The sequence below is a fragment of the Girardinichthys multiradiatus genome, chromosome 15 (assembly GCF_021462225.1).
Source record: "Girardinichthys multiradiatus isolate DD_20200921_A chromosome 15, DD_fGirMul_XY1, whole genome shotgun sequence".
In the NCBI taxonomy this organism is placed as follows: Eukaryota; Metazoa; Chordata; class Actinopteri; order Cyprinodontiformes; family Goodeidae; genus Girardinichthys; species Girardinichthys multiradiatus.
Window position 1 is genome coordinate 23078665 of NC_061808.1, and position 19844 is coordinate 23098508.

Genomic DNA, 19844 nt, shown 5'->3' on the forward strand with positions numbered 1-19844 from the left:
CTCACTGGGGCTCAGCCTGTAAACCACCACAATAGACCATTTAATCCTCATTTCAGCCTCACCTCTCACACAAAAGCATTTTTCTGTTGTTTTACAACAGCTATCCTCCTAATGACAAACCACTGAAGATGTTTATTCATATTTACTGAAACTGAATCACTTTAAGCTAGTTTCCCATGTCAGCAGCCCTTTGATAACATGTATTCAAACGCAACCAGTAACAGATTGCCCCTGCCAAAACCCATCATGTGGATTGCCCTAAAACCAGACAAAGGTTACTTATCATATGACAGGAAGACATGGTTCAGAAGGTAATTTGGCTGAATCCCATTTTGTGAGTTTGTCCTTTCCACTTGGCCTCCTAATCCTCCTCTCCATGGGGACTAAGACTCAAGACTGTTAAAAATATATTTAAATGTATGGAAATGCAGGTTTTTTCCTGTTTTTGTTCTTGTGACAATATATTTTAAACTGTTTTGTTTAAGCATTAACATATTTCATTACCAAAACACATTTGTATAAAACCACATTCTAATAATTAGGTTGAAGGTTAAATATTTTAGGTTGAGAAGGGGATATAAGGTGATTGACAATAAACAGTCATACTAAACCCAACAATTCTGAACACTTTAAACTATACATTACTGTGCTTAGTGTGCCATTAAAATGTTAACTGAGTAGGTATTTCTAAGTGTATTTACAAGCATAGCTCATTACCCTTATTGGTTCACCCTACCATTTAAAAATGTGGGGTTGAGGTGCAATAGGTGAAATGGGATTCAGCCTTAGTGTGATCATTTTAAAGCTTCAGAAAACCTGTAGAGAAGAGGGCCCATGTGTTTTAAATTAGTCGTTACTCTCAGATAATTACAAATTGCACAAATGTAATATTGCAGCTGAAATGATCTACAACACCAATAACACAGATTTACTGTAAAAAGCTATTTGTTTATTGTTTCCATCACATCACTCTGCCATGTAAAAGAAAGGAATAGAGTGTTTTCAAGATGACAATGATGTAAAAAAGGTAACAATTAACAGTTTTTGCTTTTAAAACCCACTTATGATATTTTTTATACTAAGTGCCCAACAAAATTATAGCCCCCCTGGGAAAGCTGTGTAAAAAACCCTGGAAAAAAAAAAAAAAATATTTTATTGCAGTTGCGTATTCTCACACTGGAAAATAATTAGAAAAAATTCAACTTATTAATTTGAGGTCATTTATCTATTGTGTTTTATGTCCTGGAAGTTCTGAAAACAAACACCAAAAAAACAGTTTGGTGGGTCTGGTTGTCCTGCAGTGTCGGGGCACATTTGCTTTACAAAATGTGTAAATGCATTATTCCCCCGTTGAATGAATGACTTGAGTGAATTAATTAATACTGTATTCAAAAGGCACAATAGACTGTCTAGCTAAGGCAATAAACTAGGCAGGCCATGAGTTTAACAACAACAACAACATGGAGGAAAACAAGTAAGGAAACTAGAAGTCAAGAAGGAACAACCAAAAAAATAAAATAAAACAAAACTAATAAATACAGAAATATTTTTTTAGAAGGGAAAAATTATAGTTAATCTGTTTTTACAAACAGTAAAACAGTACAAACACCAGTGGCTCATTTCATGGTACCCCTCACATCCAATAAATTATATTTACGTTTTTTTTAAAGCTAATCAGAGTATCAGTTGACTTTTAATGTTATCCATGACTTCTTGTTTCTCTAGGTTATAAAAATGTCAGAGGCCGATTTCTCTTAGCCCTCCTTTAAAAATGGGAAAGAAAAGAGAACATACATTTAAAGCTAGGTAAAATGTATATTGATCTTCATAAATCAGGAAATGGCCACAGAAAAATAGCTACATGTCTATACCTACTCATATCCACAGTCAGGGCAATAATTTCAAAGTTTCAAACAACTGGAACCGTGACAAACAAGGCTAGGCCTGGACTCACATTTATCTTGCAACTGTGCATGTTAAAGAGGATGTAAGGGAGGTGGAAAACCTCACAAAAGAGAGCTATATATTATGCAACTACAACACAAGACAAATTCATTTTAAGGCCTTTTACACATTTTTACCTGGGTTGCCAATAATTGCGGCCCCACACTTGTTTAAAATAAACAGAAACATAAAGCTCACTTCCACAAGAAGCATAGTAAAGCTCATACTTATATACACTTTCATATGTACCACATATTATAACACTGAAGTGCAAAATTTTCCAAAAGGCTTTTTTAAAGGCATATTCTCAAAGTCACATTGGAATAGAGGCTTCTGAGCGTCTTCTCTGCCTGGACTCACTGGGCTTCAGGGATCAGGAGTGTATTGAGCTAATAAACAATGAGAGATGATTTTGGTGATGGGGTCTGAAGGGAAGAAGAGATTCCCTGCAGTGCTTTGCTTTTACAGATGCAGATTAAAGAGACAGAAAGCCAACAGTTTCTGCTCTACTGAAACTTTACAACTCAGACAAGAACCAGTCTCAGCCAAAAGACAAAGGCAGATAAATTACTTTTTCTTTTCATTTAAAAAAAACAAAGGCTCCTGTTGGGGTTCATAAAAATTGAACTAAAATGAAAATGTTTGTCACGTGGTTTCCTAAAAGAATAGAAATAGCCTGACCAAACCAGTCGGGGAAGCTTTCAAAATAAGGTATGAATGCAGCACCTAATTGCAGCGGCCGCATATAAATAAGTCGCTGCTGCAAGAAAAGTGAGAAAACAACACCCCTCTGCCAGGACATACAGTCCCGACACTTTCGGTTTGAAACCAGTGGCAAAGCACAGCATGCAAATTCACTGTTTTGCTTTTTTTTTTTTTTACATACTGGCCTAGCCTTTCTCTCTGCAGCTCTGTCCCACAAAGCCCCAAATCAAAGTACTTTTCTCTCACTTACCACACAGGTGGTGGATACACAAAAAACAGCATGTGCAAAGTTTTCTTCTCCTGTTGACTTGGAACAAATATCAATATGCAGCAGTCTGGTACAAAGTGACACCAATCACAGGCTGGGAATGTCCCTGTATCCTCTTCGTGTTTGTTTCTAGTACTGTTCATGTCTCCATATTTGGCATCAAAGACAAAATAAGTCAACTTTACCAATGATTAATGATGCCACAGATCTCATGTGTGAAAGAATGTGACGTACACTATTTAAATAAATTAAAAGTATTCAAAGAACTGAATTAAATACAGTTCAGATAAAGCAGAAGAACTTCTTCCAGCTGCACCTTGAGAAGGCCTTAGTGCGCCTGTCGGAAAACCTCCTTTTCTTCCCCTTGCGGGTTTTGCTCTTAATCGCTGCAAAAATGGCCGCATCAAACGCTTCCTTCAAGTTCTTCTGCGTCAACGATGAGCACTCTATGTAGTCCCTAGCCCGGATCTTGTCCGCCATGCTCCGGGCCCGAGAGCTCAGCACCGGCTTGACGTTGAATTTGTCCAGATTGATTAGGACGTTCACATCCAGCAGCTGGTCTAGCTGAGTCCCAACGAGGATGATGGGCGAGGACGAGTTGTGGGCCCGGATGTCCGGCACCCACTTCTTGGTGATGTTGTGGAACGAGTCGGGGTTGACCATGCTGAAGCACAGGAGGAAGACATCGGCGTGAGCATAGGACACAGCTCGGAATTCGTCAAACTCTTCCTGTGTGGAAAACAAAGAGACCAAGAATTGTTTTAGAGTCACTCAAGATCTCCAGACATGAGGGAGGCATGAGTGGTACACACTGACTCACTAGATGTGAGGTTACAAACTGAGTCATAAACTGGATTAACACAGGATGTGACCGTTCACACATTGATACACCACAACTTAAAACACTAAAATACACATAAATAACATTTAAGCTTTTTACATGTAAGAAATAACCATTATTATAGTTTTCAGCAAGAAATTCAGCAAAACATCAGCAAAGCAATAACCAAATGATACTTGAATCATATTCAATTTGCATGATTTACATAGTGATTGCAGTTGGGATACTGTGTGCATGTTTCCAAATATTGGAATAAACCGTTATATTGCACCCCGTTTCCATCATAGCCTGTAGGAAATAATTTAGATAATTTTGTAGAAGCCCAATAACTTAATCTGGTGTTGATATACGTACAAGTAGCTTATCCTTACTTCTGCAGCTTAGGTCATTGCATCAGTTAGAATGGTGAAGCTTTAAAAATCCCCAACTTGAATTTCTGTGGAGGTCTGACAAGTAAATAAAATAAATTTAAAAAAAAATGCATGTTGCTAGTTGATCCATTTATAAAACAAAAGTGATGGCAGTTCTTAGTTTTGATGTATTTAAGGTTATGATATATACATGTTTCTCCACTGTTCAGAGTAGATTCAGGGAAAATTGGCCAATTCCAATATATGGCAGGTTGATTTGTGCATCTTAATGTATAACAATAGCTGGTTCAAAAATGATTTTCCTTAAATATCAAGGATCACAAATTATTTTACACCATTACACCTGATGTATCACCCTTACAAAAGATTATGCCCATAAATCCAATTTGCGTGGCAATTGCAATGCTCTTGGGGATCCAGCTTCAAGGTTCACTAATGCATTGGACTGACTGGCTGTAACACCATAAAAAGACCATATTCCCTACTGATTCTTTAAAAGTTACCAGTTCAGCTTACATCTCTTAGAAAACACCAAATGAAATCATCATTTAGTAAAGAATCACTGCCGAAAACAAGAACACAAGAAGAATCTTACCTGTCCAGCTGTGTCCAGAAGTTGAATCTTTACCGGAGATCCTTCCACCTTGACCTGACCTGTTGGAAAGTAGTCAAATGATTCAGTTAGTTCCAACAAAAACTACATCTATAGACAGTTTCTAGTCAATATGTTTTAAACTCACCAGAGAAAACATCAAAGCCTGTCTGTTGGTACTCCGCAGGGTATCCGTTGGAGATGTAGCTGATGATCATGCTGGTCTTCCCGACCGCTCCGTCTCCGACCAGCATGCAGCTGATCACATCGGGGTCCAGCTCATCCTCCCGGGTAAGCCCGCAAGCTGAAGGGACTCGGGACTCGTGGTAAAAGTAATCCATGTGGGGTGGCATGTCGAGGTGAGCATTAAAGTTCGGGACGCCAACTCTAGCCCTCCCACCTCTGCCTGCTCGCTATTTTGACTTCAGAGTATCGCTGCAGGGAGTAGAAGTTTGCGTGACCGCGCCGCGCATTACTGCTGTAACTGAGGGGACGCAGTTCCTTCTGCACGGTGTGCAGCAACGTGTGGGAGGCGCCTTTTTAATGCGACCTTCTGCTCAGACGGTTGTGATTTGCATAGACACTCCCGAAGATAAAGCAGCGTTCAGACACGACAGATTGAACTGAGCTCTGGGAGTGGTGGCCTAGTGGTTAGAACAGGAGGTTTTGTGTTCCTGAGAGAGACACAAGGGGTCAGGTTCGTATCCCACAGATTACCACTCCGGGCCCCAGAATGCTCCCCGGGCGCATGGGTTAAATGCAGACGACCAATTTCGTTGTAATGTACATGTGCAATGACCAATAAAGATGATTATTATTATATTAAAAAAATCAGGGTTAAAGTTATGATTTTATATAGTCTTCAGCAGGGGTGTCCTGTATGTTTTAGGTGTTTCCCTGCTTCAGCACACCCGATTTCTGCTGATGGCTGATTACCAAGCTTTTGCTGAGCTACGTTAGGTGTGTTAAAGCAGGAAAGCATCTAAAACATGCAGGACATCGGCTCTCGCAGACCGACTTTGGGCAGCCCTGGTCTGCAGAGGCCTACAAGCAGACCTCTTCCACATTTCTGCACGTTAAGAACGCAAACTCCACTGTATTTTCTTGCATTACCGTGCATTACAAATAAAATCTCATCAAATGTTGCATGCATTTCTGTTTTGGCCCCTAACTCTGATACCCCTAAATAAAATCCATTAAAACCAAATGCTTACAGAAATCACCAAATTAGCAATAAGAGTCCACTTTTCAACAGCTGTTCTGAGACGATCTCAGGTTTGTTAGAGAACATTGGTGAACAAACAGCATCGCGAAGACCATAGAGCATAGCAGACTGATCAGCAGGGAAGAAGAGTTGCAAGAGGAAAGTCATTGTCAAAAGAAGTTCAGTTTGCAGTTTGGCACAAGCTGCGTGTTGGAGGGGGGGACAGCAAACATGTGAAAGAAGGTGGTCTGGTCACATGGTCCTGAAATTAAACTTTTTGGCCTACGTTGAAGATGCTAGGTGTGGCAAAAAACTAATACACATCATGCTGAATAGAGGGCAGTTACAGAGAAACATGGTGGTGGCAGCCTCATACTGTGGTGGGTGGAGGGGTGAGGGTGGTGATTTTATTAGTAGGGCAAGAATGCTTGTCTGAGTTGATGGTGAAATTTATGGAATACCTTCAGGGCAATGATGGAAGAAAGTCTCTTTGAGGATGCAAAAAACTTAAAACTGAGGGGAAGGTTCACCTTTCAGCAGGACAACGACTTAAAACATACATCCAGAGCTGCATTAGAATGATTTAGATAAACGCTTATGCATTTGTTAGGATGACCCAGTTAATATACCTCAATCCATTTAAGAAACTGTGGTAAGAATTGTGCATTGGTCTTAACAGATGCACTCTTTCCAAAACGTTACTGATATTGCAAAGATAAATAGGCAACATTTTCCATCCTACTTCATTTTTACAGTTATATTCCACGTTACGATGGTCTAGCACACAAAATCCCCCAAAACACATTGGAGTTTGTGACTGTAACATGACAAAATGTGAAAAAAGTTCAGTCTGAATATTCTTGCAAAGCACTGAACTCTATCACTACAGTCCGATTCATTAAAAAAAAAAGAAAAACGATTTGCACAGTGGCTCCGATACACAAATTCATATCGCATTAGATGTTAAACACGTAAAGAAAAGTATTTCCAACATCTCGAAACAAACCATTCTAACCTACACTGAGTGCGCCCTCTCATGGTCCAAGATAGTACTGCACCCACAATGATCACATGACTCCGGGATCACTTGACTCTGAGGGTTCGCCTTGTGTTGTGCAGTCGGAGGCTATTTGGATGCTATTTTTGCACGAATGATTAAAACGTACTTTCCCCAATTCATTTGCATCGTATGTAAACGTCTTACAGCCTGCTGTACGTGTTTATATTCATTAAAAGTACAAGTTAAGGAGGAAAATAGGTTAACTGAACATAGATTTGCACAAGTTGCCAAAGCTAGCTAGCTAGCTAGCTACCCCGGACTATCTGAATTAATCATTTGTAGGTCGTAAAACAAGTGTTCATCTGTTCATTTTATTATGGCCTCTATTCTTGATGAGTATGAGGACTCTCAGAACATCAGGCAAAGTTCTCAGCAGCACAGCCGCCTATCCTCTGCCAACATCGGGCTAACACACTCAGGTAGGTCTCCGTCCTATCATTAGCTGAAGAGGAACCAATGCATTAAAGAGTATTGGATCTCGACATGACGCTCAAACCAAGGCTTGTAATGTTGAAACGCTGCTCTTTTCTTCTACCCAAGGCTTTGTGAATGTCAGGCTGGAGGAAGAAAAGCCAATATTCAACAAGCAGAGGATTGACTTTACTCCACCTGAGAGGATAAATCATTTGGCAGTCTGCAACAACCAGCTTTGCATGAGTCTGGGAAAGGACACCTTGTTAAGGTAAGAATGCTTTTTATAAACTCATAAAGTCAATAGGCTCTTTTTCCTTCGATTCCCCGCGTTGTTTCTTTGGCGGTTATTAATAATAAAAAGCATCCGAGTCAGGCGTATGACAGCAATGTTTTCGGTTCATCCAGGATTGACTTGGCAAAACCAGATCAGCCCAATCAAACTGAATTAGGGAGGAAAGATGACAGCAAAGTGCACAAGCTGTTCTTGGATCCGACAGGTAAGATGTTTTTTTTTTTTTTTTTTTTTTTTAAATCTTGCCATATCAAATAACCCGACCACGATAATCATTTGACACCACGCTGCTGTTATCTTACAATACCTTGCAAAAGTATTTTATTTTTTTATTTAAAGGTTTTTTTCCAAGCCAGTTAGAAAACAGATACAATACAAAAATAAAATAAATATAATGTACTACAGAATCCAAAAAAAAGAATAATAATATTAATGACTTGGAAAGGAGTGGGAGGAAGAAAACTTATTTACTGCCACCCATTATTCCCTAATAAATGATATGATTGCTGCCATTTACAGCTTAGTAAGTAAATCTTCACTGTCATATCAACATATTACATCACTAACAATATACATAAAGAAAATAATCAACATATTCAATATATAGTTATTATAACCTCAATGTACAAATGTCCATTACAGGTCTAGTTAGACCCCTCTGCCAATAACCATGTATTGTGACCAAACTGTTTCTTTATTAAATTAATGAATATTTAGACATGGCTTGAGCTGTGATCCCAATCGGTCCCAAAGTTTAGCACCACACCCTTTAGCACACACAAACCTTTGCTAGTAGCTCTTACCACTTTGACCTTCAAGTTACCACAGCCCCTCAGATAATAACCCCCTTCGCTCTGTGTAAAGAGTTTTTGGATATTACTAAGTAATATATTTTTTATCGGCTTTATATAGAAGTTGTGCAGTATACAAATCTACTAAATCAAAAAATGTTAACAATTTGGACTGCAAGAAAAAAAGTATTAGTGTGAACACAAAATCCTACTTTATATATAACTCTCACAGCATGTTTTTGGAGTATAAAGAGGGGATGTAGTAAATGTCTATAGTTATTTACCCAAATTTTTATACAGTATATTAAATAGGGCAAAACTAATGTGCAATACAATAATCACAGTGCATTGTTTTCCAAGAAGTACTTAATCTTGTTAATAATTGAGACACATTTTAAAATTTTGCTTTGTATGTGTCTGATGTGTGGTTTCCAGTTCAATTTGCTGTCAATAGTTATTCCCAAAAAATAAATTTTTGACACAGTATTAATACCAACAGCATCTATATTTATTACTGAGTTTAAATTTTCCTTGTAATTTCCAAAAAACATTAATTAAGTTTTATTTACATTTAGAGACAATTTGTTGATATCCATCCATGATTTTAGTTTAAATAGTTCATTAGTTATTTTGTATATTAAATCACTATAACCATCAATTCCGTAAAATATATTGGTGTCATCCGCTAATAGAATTCAATTTAAAAATAAATTTAATGGATACATTAAATACGTCATTAATATACAGAGGTTGGACAATGAAACTGAAACACCTGTCATTTTAGTGTGGGAGGTTTCATGGCTAAATTGGACCAGCCTGGTGGCCAGTCTTCATTGATTGCACATTGCACCAGTAAGAGCAGAGTGTGAAGGTTCAATTAGCAGGGTAAGAGCACAGTTTAGCTCAAAATATTGAAATGCACACAACATTATGGGTGACATACCAGAGTTCAAAAGAGGACAAATTGTTGGCGCACGTCTTGCTGGCGCATCTGTGACCAAGACAGCAAGTCTTTGTGATGTATCAAGAGCCACGGTATCCAGGGTAATGTCAGCATACCACCAAGAAGGACGAACCACATCCAACAGGATTAACTGTGGACGCAAGAGGAAGCTGTCTGAAAGAGATGTTCAGGTGTTAACCCGGATTGTATCCAAAAAACATAAAACCACGGCTGCCCAAATCACTGCAGAATTAAATGTGCACCTCAACTCTCCTGTTTCCACCAGAACTGTCCGTCGGGAGCTCCACAGGGTCAATATACAGGTCCTTCTCAAAAAATTAGCATATTGTGATAAAGTTTATTATTTTCCATAATGTCATGATGAAAATTTAACATTCATATATTTTAGATTCATTGCACACTAACTGAAATATTTCAGGTCTTTTATTGTCTTAATACAGATGATTTTGGCATACAGCTCATGAAAACCCCAAATTCCTATCTCACAAAATTAGCATATCATTAAAAGGGTCTCTAAACGAGCTATGAACCTAATCATCTGAATCAACAAGTTAACTCTAAACACCTGCAAAAGATTCCTGAGGCCTTTAAAACTCCCAGCCTGGTTTATCACTCAAAACCCCAATCATGGGTAAGACTGCCGACCTGACTGCTGTCCAGAAGGCCACTATTGACACCCTCAAGCAAGAGGGTAAGACACAGAAAGAAATTTCTGAATGAATAGGCTGTTCCCAGAGTGCTGTATCAAGGCACCTCAGTGGGAAGTCTGTGGGAAGGAAAAAGTGTGGCAGAAAACGCTGCACAATGAGAAGAGGTGACCGGACCCTGAGGAAGATTGTGGAGAAGGGCCGATTCCAGACCTTGGGGGACCTACGGAAGCAGTGGACTGAGTCTGGAGTAGAAACATCCAGAGCCACCGTGCACAGGCGTGTGCAGGAAATGGGCTACAGGTGCCGCATTCCCCAGACCTGGGCTACAGAGAAGCAGCACTGGACTATTGCTCAGTGGTCCAAAATACTTTTTCCGGATGAAAGCAAATTCTGCATGTCATTCGGAAATCAAGGTGCCAGAGTCTGGAGGAAGACTGGGGAGAAGGAAATGCCAAAATGCCAGAAGTCCAGTGTCAAGTACCCACAGTCAGTGATGGTCCGGGGTGCCGTGTCAGCTGCTGGTGTTGGTCCATTGTGTTTTATCAAGGGCAGGGTCAATGCAGCTAGCTATCAGGAGATTTTGGAGCACTTCATGCTTCCATCTGCTGAAAAGCTTTATGGAGATGAAGATTTCGTTTTTCAGCACGACCTGGCACCTGCTCAAAGTGCCAAAACCACTGGTAAATGGTTTACTGACCATGGTATCACTGTGCTCAATTGGCCTGCCAACTCTCCTGACCTGAACCCCATAGAGAATCTGTGGGATATTGTGAAGAGAACGTTGAGAGACTCAAGACCCAACACTCTGGATGAGCTAAAGGCCGCTATCGAAGCATCCTGGGCCTCCATAAGACCTCAGCAGTGCCACAGGTTGATTGCCTCCATGCCACGCCGCATTGAAGCAGTCATTTCTGCAAAAGGATTCCAGACCAAGTATTGAGTGCATAACTGTACATGATTATTTGAAGGTTGACGTTTTTTGTATTAAAAACACTTTTCTTTTATTGGTCGGATGAAATATGCTAATTTTGTGAGATAGGAATTTTGGGTTTTCATGAGCTGTATGCCAAAATCATCCGTATTAAGACAATAAAAGACCTGAAATATTTCAGTTAGTGTGCAATGAATCTAAAATATATGAATGTTAAATTTTCATCATTACATTATAGAAAATAATGAACTTTATCACAATATGCTAATTTTTTGAGAAGGACCTGTACACGGCCGGGCTGCTATAGCCAAACCTTTGGTCACTCATGCCAATGCCAAACGTCGGTTTCAATGGTGCAAGGAGCGCAAATCTTGGGCTGTGGACAATGTGAAACATGTATTGTTCTCTGATGAGTCCACTTTACTGTTTTCCCCACATCCGAGAGAGTTACGGTGTGGAGAAGCCCCAAAGAAGTGTACCACCCAGACTGTTGCATGCCCAGAGTGAAGCATGGGGGTGGATCAGTGATGGTTTGGGCTGCCATATCATGGCATTCCCTTGGCCCAATACTTGTGCTAGATGGGCGCGTCACTGCCAAGGACTACCGAACCATTCTTGAGGACCATGTGCATCCAATGGTTCAAACATTGTATCCTGAAGGCGGTGCCGTGTATCAGGATGACAATGCACCAATACACACAGCAAGACTGGTGAAAGATTGGTTTGATGAACATGAAAGTGAAGTTGAACATCTCCCATGGCCTGCACAGTCACCAGATCTAAATATTATTGAGCCACTTTGGGGTGTTTTGGAGGAGCGAGTCAGGAAAGGTTTTCCTCCACCAGTATCACGTAGAGACCTGGCCACTATCCTGCAAGAAGAATGGCTTAAAATCCCTCTGACCACTGTGCAGGACTTATATATATCATTCCCAAGACGAATTGACGCTGTATTGGCTGCAAAAGGAGGCCCTACATCATACTAATAAATTATTGTGGTCTAAACCAGGTGTTTCAGTTTCATTGTCCAACCCCTGTATATACTAAACAACTTTGGACTCAATACAGATCCCTGTGGGACCCCACAAGCAATGCCCAAATACCCAGACCAGATTAAATTCACCCGTCCCTTTTTTTTTTTTGTCCCATTAAACCAAATTATGTGTAACTAACCTCAAAGTAGCGCATAATTGTGCTACGTACTATTTCTCAAATGAAACGGGCATTTGTATTCATTCCCTATTACTTCACCCCATAATTGATCTAATTACTGTGATAGTGCTTTGATTATGAGATATATAAAAACAGCGGCTGTATTTTCTTTCCGCAGGCTCCCATCTGCTGATCAGCTTGAGCACCAGTGAGTGTCTGTACCTCAACAGGAACACACAGAAGGTGCGCAGTCTGTCCCGCTGGAGAGGCCACTTGATCGACAGTGTGGGCTGGAACAAGCTGCTGGGAAACGACACCAGTACTGGGCCCATCCTGGTTGGCACCAGTCAAGGGATCATCTTTGAAGCTGAGATCTCTGCAAATGAGGGCAGCCTGTTTAATACCAACCCGGATCAGTACTTCAGACAGGTAATTGTCGGGTTTAGGTTTCTGTTTTGTTAAGTTGAGAGCTTCTGAACAAAGTAATACAATTCGCGGGTGCACGTGCTTGTTGTGTAAATTAGCATTTATTTTTCCGGTGACAGGTCCATTCCCTGGAGGAGGACGGCAAGCCGGCACCAGTCTGCTGCTTGGAGATAGAGCGAGGCCCAGAAAACAAGTACTTCATCATCGCCACCACCCGCAAGCGCCTCTTCCAGTTTGTGGGTAAGGTGGCTGAAGGGTCGGAGCAGCAAGGCTTTAGCACCATCTTCAATCAGAACCAGGACCTGCTGCCCAGTTTCCAGGAGTTCCCAGCCAACATGGGATACAGCGAGATTACATTCTACACAGCAAAACTTAGGAACTTCCCCAAAGCGTTTGCCTGGATGATGGGTAATGGTGTCCTGTACGGTCAGATGGACTACGTTAGGCCGGATTCCCTGCTGAGCGACGTCCAGGTAAATATATTTGACTGCTCTACCCCTGTAAGACTAACTTTGGTCATTCTCACATTTCTTTTCAACAAAGCTTCTGCTAATTTGCTCTTTTACGACTAATCAGGTATGGGAGTACACACCGGATGTTGACATTAGTCAGAACAAACCCATTTCGATTGTGCTGACACAGTTCCACTTCTTGCTGTTGCTTCATGACCGAATAAAGGCAATCTGCACCCTGAATGGACAGGTGGTGTTTGAGGATGTGTTCCCAGATAAATTTGGCCCCCTTAAGAGGATGATCAAAGATCCGATTGGGGGATTGGTGTGGATCTACACGGAGCGCGCAGTTTTTCGATATCACATCCAGCGCGAGGCCAGGGACGTCTGGCAGATGTACATGAGCATGAATAAGTTTGATCTTGCTAAGGAGTACTGCCGCGACCGGCCTGAGTGCATGGACATGGTGCTAGCTAAAGAGGCTGAGTACTGCTTCCTGAATAGGAGGTACCTTGAAAGTGCCAAGTGCTATGCAATGACGCAGAACTACTTCGAAGAAATAGCGCTCAAGTTCATCGAAGCAAAACAAGAAGAAGCGTTGAAGGAGTTCCTACTGAAGAAACTGAATAATCTGAAACAGAGTGAGAGAACACAAATCACCTTGCTGGTCACCTGGCTAACCGAACTCTACCTGAATCGCCTGGGGCAGCTGGAGAGCGATGGCAACAGCCTCATCTTCCAGGAAACCCGAGATGAGTTCCACCAGTTCTTGAGCAGCTCCAAGCACAGGGAATGCCTATTCAACAACCGTGGCACCATTTACGACCTGCTGGCCAGCCATGGCAACGTGGACGACATGGTTTACTTCTCAGTCGTCATGCAGGACTACGAGAGGGTCATATCTCACCACTGCCAGCACGACAACTTCAGCGCGGCTCTGGATGTGCTCGCCAAGCACTGCAATGAAAAGCTCTTCTACAAGTTCTCGCCTGTCCTCATGCAACACATTCCCAAGAATGTGGTGGATGCATGGATTCAGATGGGCAAGAAGCTGGACCCGAAGAAGCTAATTCCGGCTCTGATGAACTACAGCCAGATGGGCAGCGCCCAGCAGATCAAAGAGACCATCCGCTACATGGAGTTCTGTGTTTATGAGCTGAACGTGACCGAGGAAGCCATTCATAACTACCTGCTGTCGCTTTATGCAAAGTACAAGACAGACTCTTTGTTGCAATATCTAAGACAGGCAGGTACTCACCCCTCAGAGATCCACTATGACCTGAAGTATGCCCTCAGGCTGTGTGCAGAGCATGGCTTCCTTAAGGCCTGCGTGTTGGTTTATAGAATCATGGAACTGCATGAGGAGGCGGTGGATCTAGCTTTACAAGTAAGTGCTGCCTCTTCTTGGTCTGTTAATGCTTGTTCAGCATGTTCCGTTTCTTCACATGCTTTAAATTAGGGTTTAGAAAGGTTTTCTCTTGTCCATAGGTGGACGTAGACTTGGCCAAGTCCTGTGCAGATCTGCCTGAGGATGATGAGGAGATGAGGAAAAAGCTTTGGCTGAAGATTGCCAGGCATGTGGTGCAGGAGGAGAAGGATGTGAAGAAAGCCATGAACTGTCTGTCCAGTTGCAACCTGCTCAAGATTGAAGACATCCTGCCTTTCTTTCCAGATTTTGTCACCATTGACCACTTTAAGGTGCACATCATGAATGACTTGATTTTTGTTTCTGTTCTATTTGCCATTTTTAATTGGACTAATTCACATTTTTGTATGATATTACTGGTATTCCACAAAATAAAAATTCAGTTTTAGCTCCAAAAATTTAATATGGAAGTCCTGATCAGGATGTTTGGTATCCCGATACAGTAATTTAGGAGTATCCATTTACTGACATCAAGTTCCAGTCAATTATTTCACAGAAATCAGTCAAAACTCAACATTCTAAATTCCATCAGCATTAAATTGGCTACATTAGTGTGAATATCTCCAACCTGACTCGCTCGTTAAGATGTCCGAACATGGCAGTTGTGTGTAAAGAAAACTTACGAAAAAGTTATTTCACTCATAAACATTGCACTTTGTTTTGAACGTTGCAAAAGTTAATGACTAGTGTTTCAGCTGCTCTCTGCGATGCCTGAAGCAGCCAATACAGTCTCTGGTTCCCAGTAATACCATTGTAAAGAGTGAAAAACAGACCTGTAATACAGACTGTGGCCGCACAGGCTGAAATGACACACCAGATCAAGAGATATCAGGAGTTGAGTTTAGTCAGAGACTGTTGCTGAATATTTAAAAATGCTGTGATCTGGGCCTGAATCTGATACTCGGGATCTGATTGTGGCATCTATAGTGACAATCGGTCACTAAATTGAATACTTTTTATTAATAAAAAAATTGATCATTCAGCTCCTAACACATTTCATTGCAGTTCCGGTTATTTAAATGCGAATAAAACTGACAAACAGTTGTTCACTTGCTCCATAAACTTAGCATTTTGATTTGAACCTTATAACATTTAATTTCTAATGTTTCGGCTGCTGTCAGCAGGAGCTGGAGCAGCCAGTACAATCTGTTATTCAAGGTGACCATCTTTGTAAAATGTGAAAAACAGATTATATTGATATGTTTCCTAAACCGTATCCACAGCCTGTAATACTGCTTGACAAGCGGTGTGCAAGAAAAACGGTGTGATTTTTAAAAATAGTTTGCTTGCTTGGGTTCACACAGCAGTGTATTTACAGGAACTCCGTTTAGGATCTTTTTAATAAATTCCACTGACAAAATGTATTTATTTATTTTAGAAATGTGTGTTTTTTTTTTTTTTTTCAGGAGGCAATCTGCAGTTCCCTGGAGGAGTACAACAAACACATCGAGGAGCTGAAGCAGGAAATGGAGGAGGCCACAGAGAGCGCTAAACGAATCAGGGAAGACATCCAGGAAATGAGGAATAAGTATGGTGTTGTGGATTCCCAAGAAAAGTGTGCAGCATGTGACTTCCCGTTACTCAACAGGCCCTTCTATTTGTTTCTGTGTGGACACATGTTCCACAACGACTGCCTGTTTCAGGTGAAAAGCATTTCTAAACTTCCTGTCCAGACCACACTACAGTTACTGAAAAAAAAGGCTTTATGAACTGAATTAAAACAAGTAACCATCTGATGGCAACCAGGATATGATTGTTTTTTTATATGTTTGATTATTTTGTTTTTCAACCATATAGGAAGTGACCCCCCACCTGTCAACCTTCAAGCAGAATCGCCTAGAAGAGCTCCAGAAAAAGCTGGCTGCCACAACGCAGTCCTCTAAATCCCGCCACCGTCCAGCACCAAAGGAGGAAGGCGATACAGCCAGTCTGGGAAAGGGCATCGCAGCAACAAGTCATGAGCAGATAGTATCAGACATCGATGACATTATTGCGTCCGAGTGCGCGTACTGTGGCGAACTGATGATCAAATCCATTGACAAGCCTTTCTTTGATCCACAGAAATTTGAACAAGACAAATCCAGCTGGCTTTGAAAACGCTGAAAGAAAATGATATGTTTGTGTCTGTGACAGCATGTCAGTTGTAGGAACAAGGAAGTTGGTGGAAACAAATTTCTGCCCGATTGCCTGTTGGTAGTGCCTATTCTGATTTACAGAGCCCTTCTTATTTTGCTGTCAGTATGTGAACCTGATGGGACAAACTTTGCACTTTGTATAGAAGTATTTAATGAACGGCTGTCGTGAACTGACTTTGTGAAAGATGATCCAAGACAGTGTGATGTAACATATTTGCAGTACATATTGCATATATGTGCCTGAATGTCTGACAATAACTAACAATCACCACACTATAGCAGTTTTAACTTTTAACATTAGATTGTTTGGCATAACATGTACATTCAAATCTGCATCAGCTTGGTCTCTGTGTCTGTATTCATTTACTATTCAATACCTGAGACAAATAAACTGCTACTTCATAATAAAGACATTTTGGGACTGAACTGCTGAACATTAAAACTGGTTTCGATGTGGAAAAAATTCTGTTTTTAAAGTGTAATGAAATATTTAGACTCAGTTTGAGTGAGTATACAACATTAAATGAATACACATGAATGAACTTAGGAGGGCAAATCTTTGGAGGCATGAAAGCACAGTATGACTAAGATTAAGGCAAATGTCCACAGGTGTTTGGTTATGGGTATGAGCTGAAGATTGAAATTGAGATAAAGTTACAGAAATGAGAGCAATCACTGAGATCTTTTAATTCCTGATCGGCTCTTTTATATTGCTGCGTTTATCTTTGAGCAATTAACAGCCATAAGCTACCAGCTACAGGTTAGAGGTGGGTAAATGTTAAAATTTCTGAACAATTTTATAGTTCAGTAAACCTGCTTGTCAGAGGTTTACAAGTTTATTTTAATCTTAATGTAAATTGCACATGTTAGTTACCTTAAGTATGTAAAATGATTTCTTCTCAAATTGTACTCATATTTGGAGAAATTAGTAAATTAATAGCAATGACTTATCCTTAACATTATAGTTCTTAAACATGTATAACAAAATGTGTAATAATTTAGTTATATGACTCCAAGATGTTTTCAGTTTACGTGTACAAACGCATTCAATAGATTAAAATATTGTTCATAACCAAAGTTAATTTATTTCAATAACTTAGCTCATTAGATGAAACACATATGGATTAACTAAACACAAACTGATGTTTTCAAGCCTTTCTGTTAATTATGAGGGCAGCAAATGAAAACAACATTTAAGATTAAAATATTACAGCAGACCAATAAAAAAAACTTTTGATACAGAAATGTGGGCTTTTTTAAAGGTATGTTTTATACCTGCATACAGGTTGTTGCTTTCAAAAAAACTAATCTTAATTTGACAAACAATCCTTATTGGAACACATTCTAATTTATTGAATATGACTATAGCACTTCAAAACATATTTGCATCAACATGCTTAGTAGACTCATATAGGTGTTTCCAACTTGTGTTTGTGGAAAAAAATAATCAGCAAATGGTTTAGATTGGTGGATATTGGAATTTTAAAATGTAAAAACAATAAAAAAAAAAATCCTTACATCACACTCAGGAGAAATATCCACGTACTATGTGAAATCTTTAAAGTCTTATTTTAGGTAGGCAGTCTTAATTGTGTTATTCATGTGCGCTTATGTTATTCTGTTGCTTCCCCTGACATGCCCTCATATCAGTTTTGTACAGAGGTTTTCTTCACCTCAGACCTTTTTTATGATATAATGTCAATGTGATGTACATAAATCACTTTTCGGCGGATTTGATTCCGTTTAGTTCAGCACCAGTTTTCTGTCTGGATAAAATCGTATCTTCTTCACTCGTGAAATTTAAAGAAAACAATATTTAGTCAGCCATTATAATCTCAACAATGTAATGATTACTGTTTTCTGGCAACAAACTGATTGTACATTACATTTAAAAAAATGAAAGCAACGTTGCTTTATATTACTAAAGCAATAACATGGAGGGCATTTACTTAAGCAGAAATATAACTGTTCTAAAAAGAAGAAAAGTATTTGATAATTTGCTTGAACATTGCTGCTGCCTCACTTTACCAAAAACGGAGTTCCCTTGTGATGACGTAAGACGTAGTTCGGTATTCTTCGCAGAAAGCAGACACTATCAATCGAAATAGGATGCTCATCGTTGTGCTTGTATTACACATATTAATACGGCCCACGACGCCATATGTGAGAGTATTACAACATTCTTTACTAGGAGAGAAATCTCGTTAATTTTTTTGTTGCTGGTGTTGGCTCAAACATACCGGTTGACGTGCTTCTCTCTATCTGGAATTGATTAAAGCACCTGCTCCTTGCTGTAACCTGGCCATGGCGTCGTGTCTCTGCTCTCTCAGTAACAGAAAGTGGCCGCCTCTCTGCTGCTGCTGCCGACTCAAAGCTCACAGACTCGCTCGGTGCCTCAAACCGCCATTTTGGAGTCACAGAATCGAGAGTCGGCAGCAGCGACGAGAGGGACCGGCGGGGGCACACGGGGCTGAGGTGAGAGACTTCGCGGTGGTTGTTATGGCGAAGGAGCAATGGGGAAGGTGGCCAGGAGGGAGAAAGAATTAAAAGATGGGGATCGTGCATACACCAAGCAGCCGAGCCTCTACTGTTACCCGCTGCAAGGGTACGAGAGGCGCTGGCGGTGGGCCTCGGTGTCTTAACAGCAAGCAAGGCAACAAATTGTTATTAAAGTGATATATCTTTATACATCGTTAAGGCATGGAGGTGGTGGCCTTAAAGAGACAGAGCCAGTTTGAATACTTCTTATTTATGGCGTGAGACGACGTATCTGTCTGAACGTCTTGGTTCCTTAGCTAACAAGTTAGCATTTCAGATGATAAACCCCGTTGAAAATGTTTTAGCGAACACAGTGTTCCCAGTACAACTGATGGCTACTAAAGGAATCTACCGATATTGCCTTGAATGTTAGGGCTGGTTAGATATACAGCTGGGGCATGTGTGCAGAACCACCTTGACCCCTTTCTATCACCGAGCGGGCCAGCTAACGGTCGTTAGCTTGTATGCTAACCGCACGCAGGTTAGCTAGCGAGAGTAGCCTTCCGTCAACACTAGCATGATCTGCTTGTTTGCTGATCATCATGACGAGATATGACGGACAAATATTAGAGATAAAACACACAGTCGGGTCTTCAAAAAATAAAATCTGACTTATTTTTATTTTTTGATAATTCTACAAGCAAACCAGGTATGCGAGTTTGTTTTTGTAATTACAATAGGCAATTCT

At 40.4% G+C, this 19844-nt stretch overlaps 3 protein-coding genes across 5 annotated transcripts in view; 2 read left to right on the forward strand and 1 right to left on the reverse strand.

The window, feature by feature from the left end:
- Positions 1 to 927: 927 nt before the first annotated feature.
- Positions 928 to 5593, reverse strand: rhov (ras homolog family member V). Its single transcript, XM_047388247.1, has 3 exons — positions 4870 to 5593; positions 4725 to 4783; positions 928 to 3646 (listed from the first exon to the last, which is right to left on the reverse strand). The coding sequence occupies exons 1-3, from the start codon at positions 5072 to 5074 to the stop codon at positions 3200 to 3202; spliced, it is 711 nt and encodes a 236-aa protein (XP_047244203.1). The 5' UTR covers positions 5075 to 5593; the 3' UTR covers positions 928 to 3199.
- Positions 5594 to 6980: 1387 nt separating this feature from the next.
- Positions 6981 to 17044, forward strand: vps18 (VPS18 core subunit of CORVET and HOPS complexes). Its single transcript, XM_047388246.1, has 9 exons — positions 6981 to 7404; positions 7526 to 7667; positions 7805 to 7896; positions 12358 to 12608; positions 12725 to 13078; positions 13182 to 14444; positions 14546 to 14755; positions 15890 to 16126; positions 16281 to 17044. Exons 1-9 carry the CDS (start codon positions 7302 to 7304, stop codon positions 16575 to 16577), a joined length of 2949 nt encoding a protein of 982 aa, XP_047244202.1. The 5' UTR covers positions 6981 to 7301; the 3' UTR covers positions 16578 to 17044.
- A 1884-nt stretch (positions 17045 to 18928) lies between these two features.
- ino80 (INO80 complex ATPase subunit) overlaps positions 18929 to 19844 on the forward strand; it is a 46896-nt gene continuing 45980 nt past the window's right edge. Inside the window, exon 1 of one of the 3 annotated variants that reach the window (XM_047388454.1) lies at positions 18929 to 19093. The gene's annotated coding sequence lies outside the window, so the exon portion shown is untranslated. Of the gene's footprint in view, positions 19094 to 19132; positions 19224 to 19642; positions 19806 to 19844 lie in introns of those variants that run through there. The other 2 variants (XM_047388455.1, XM_047388456.1) reach the window with 2 other exon arrangements.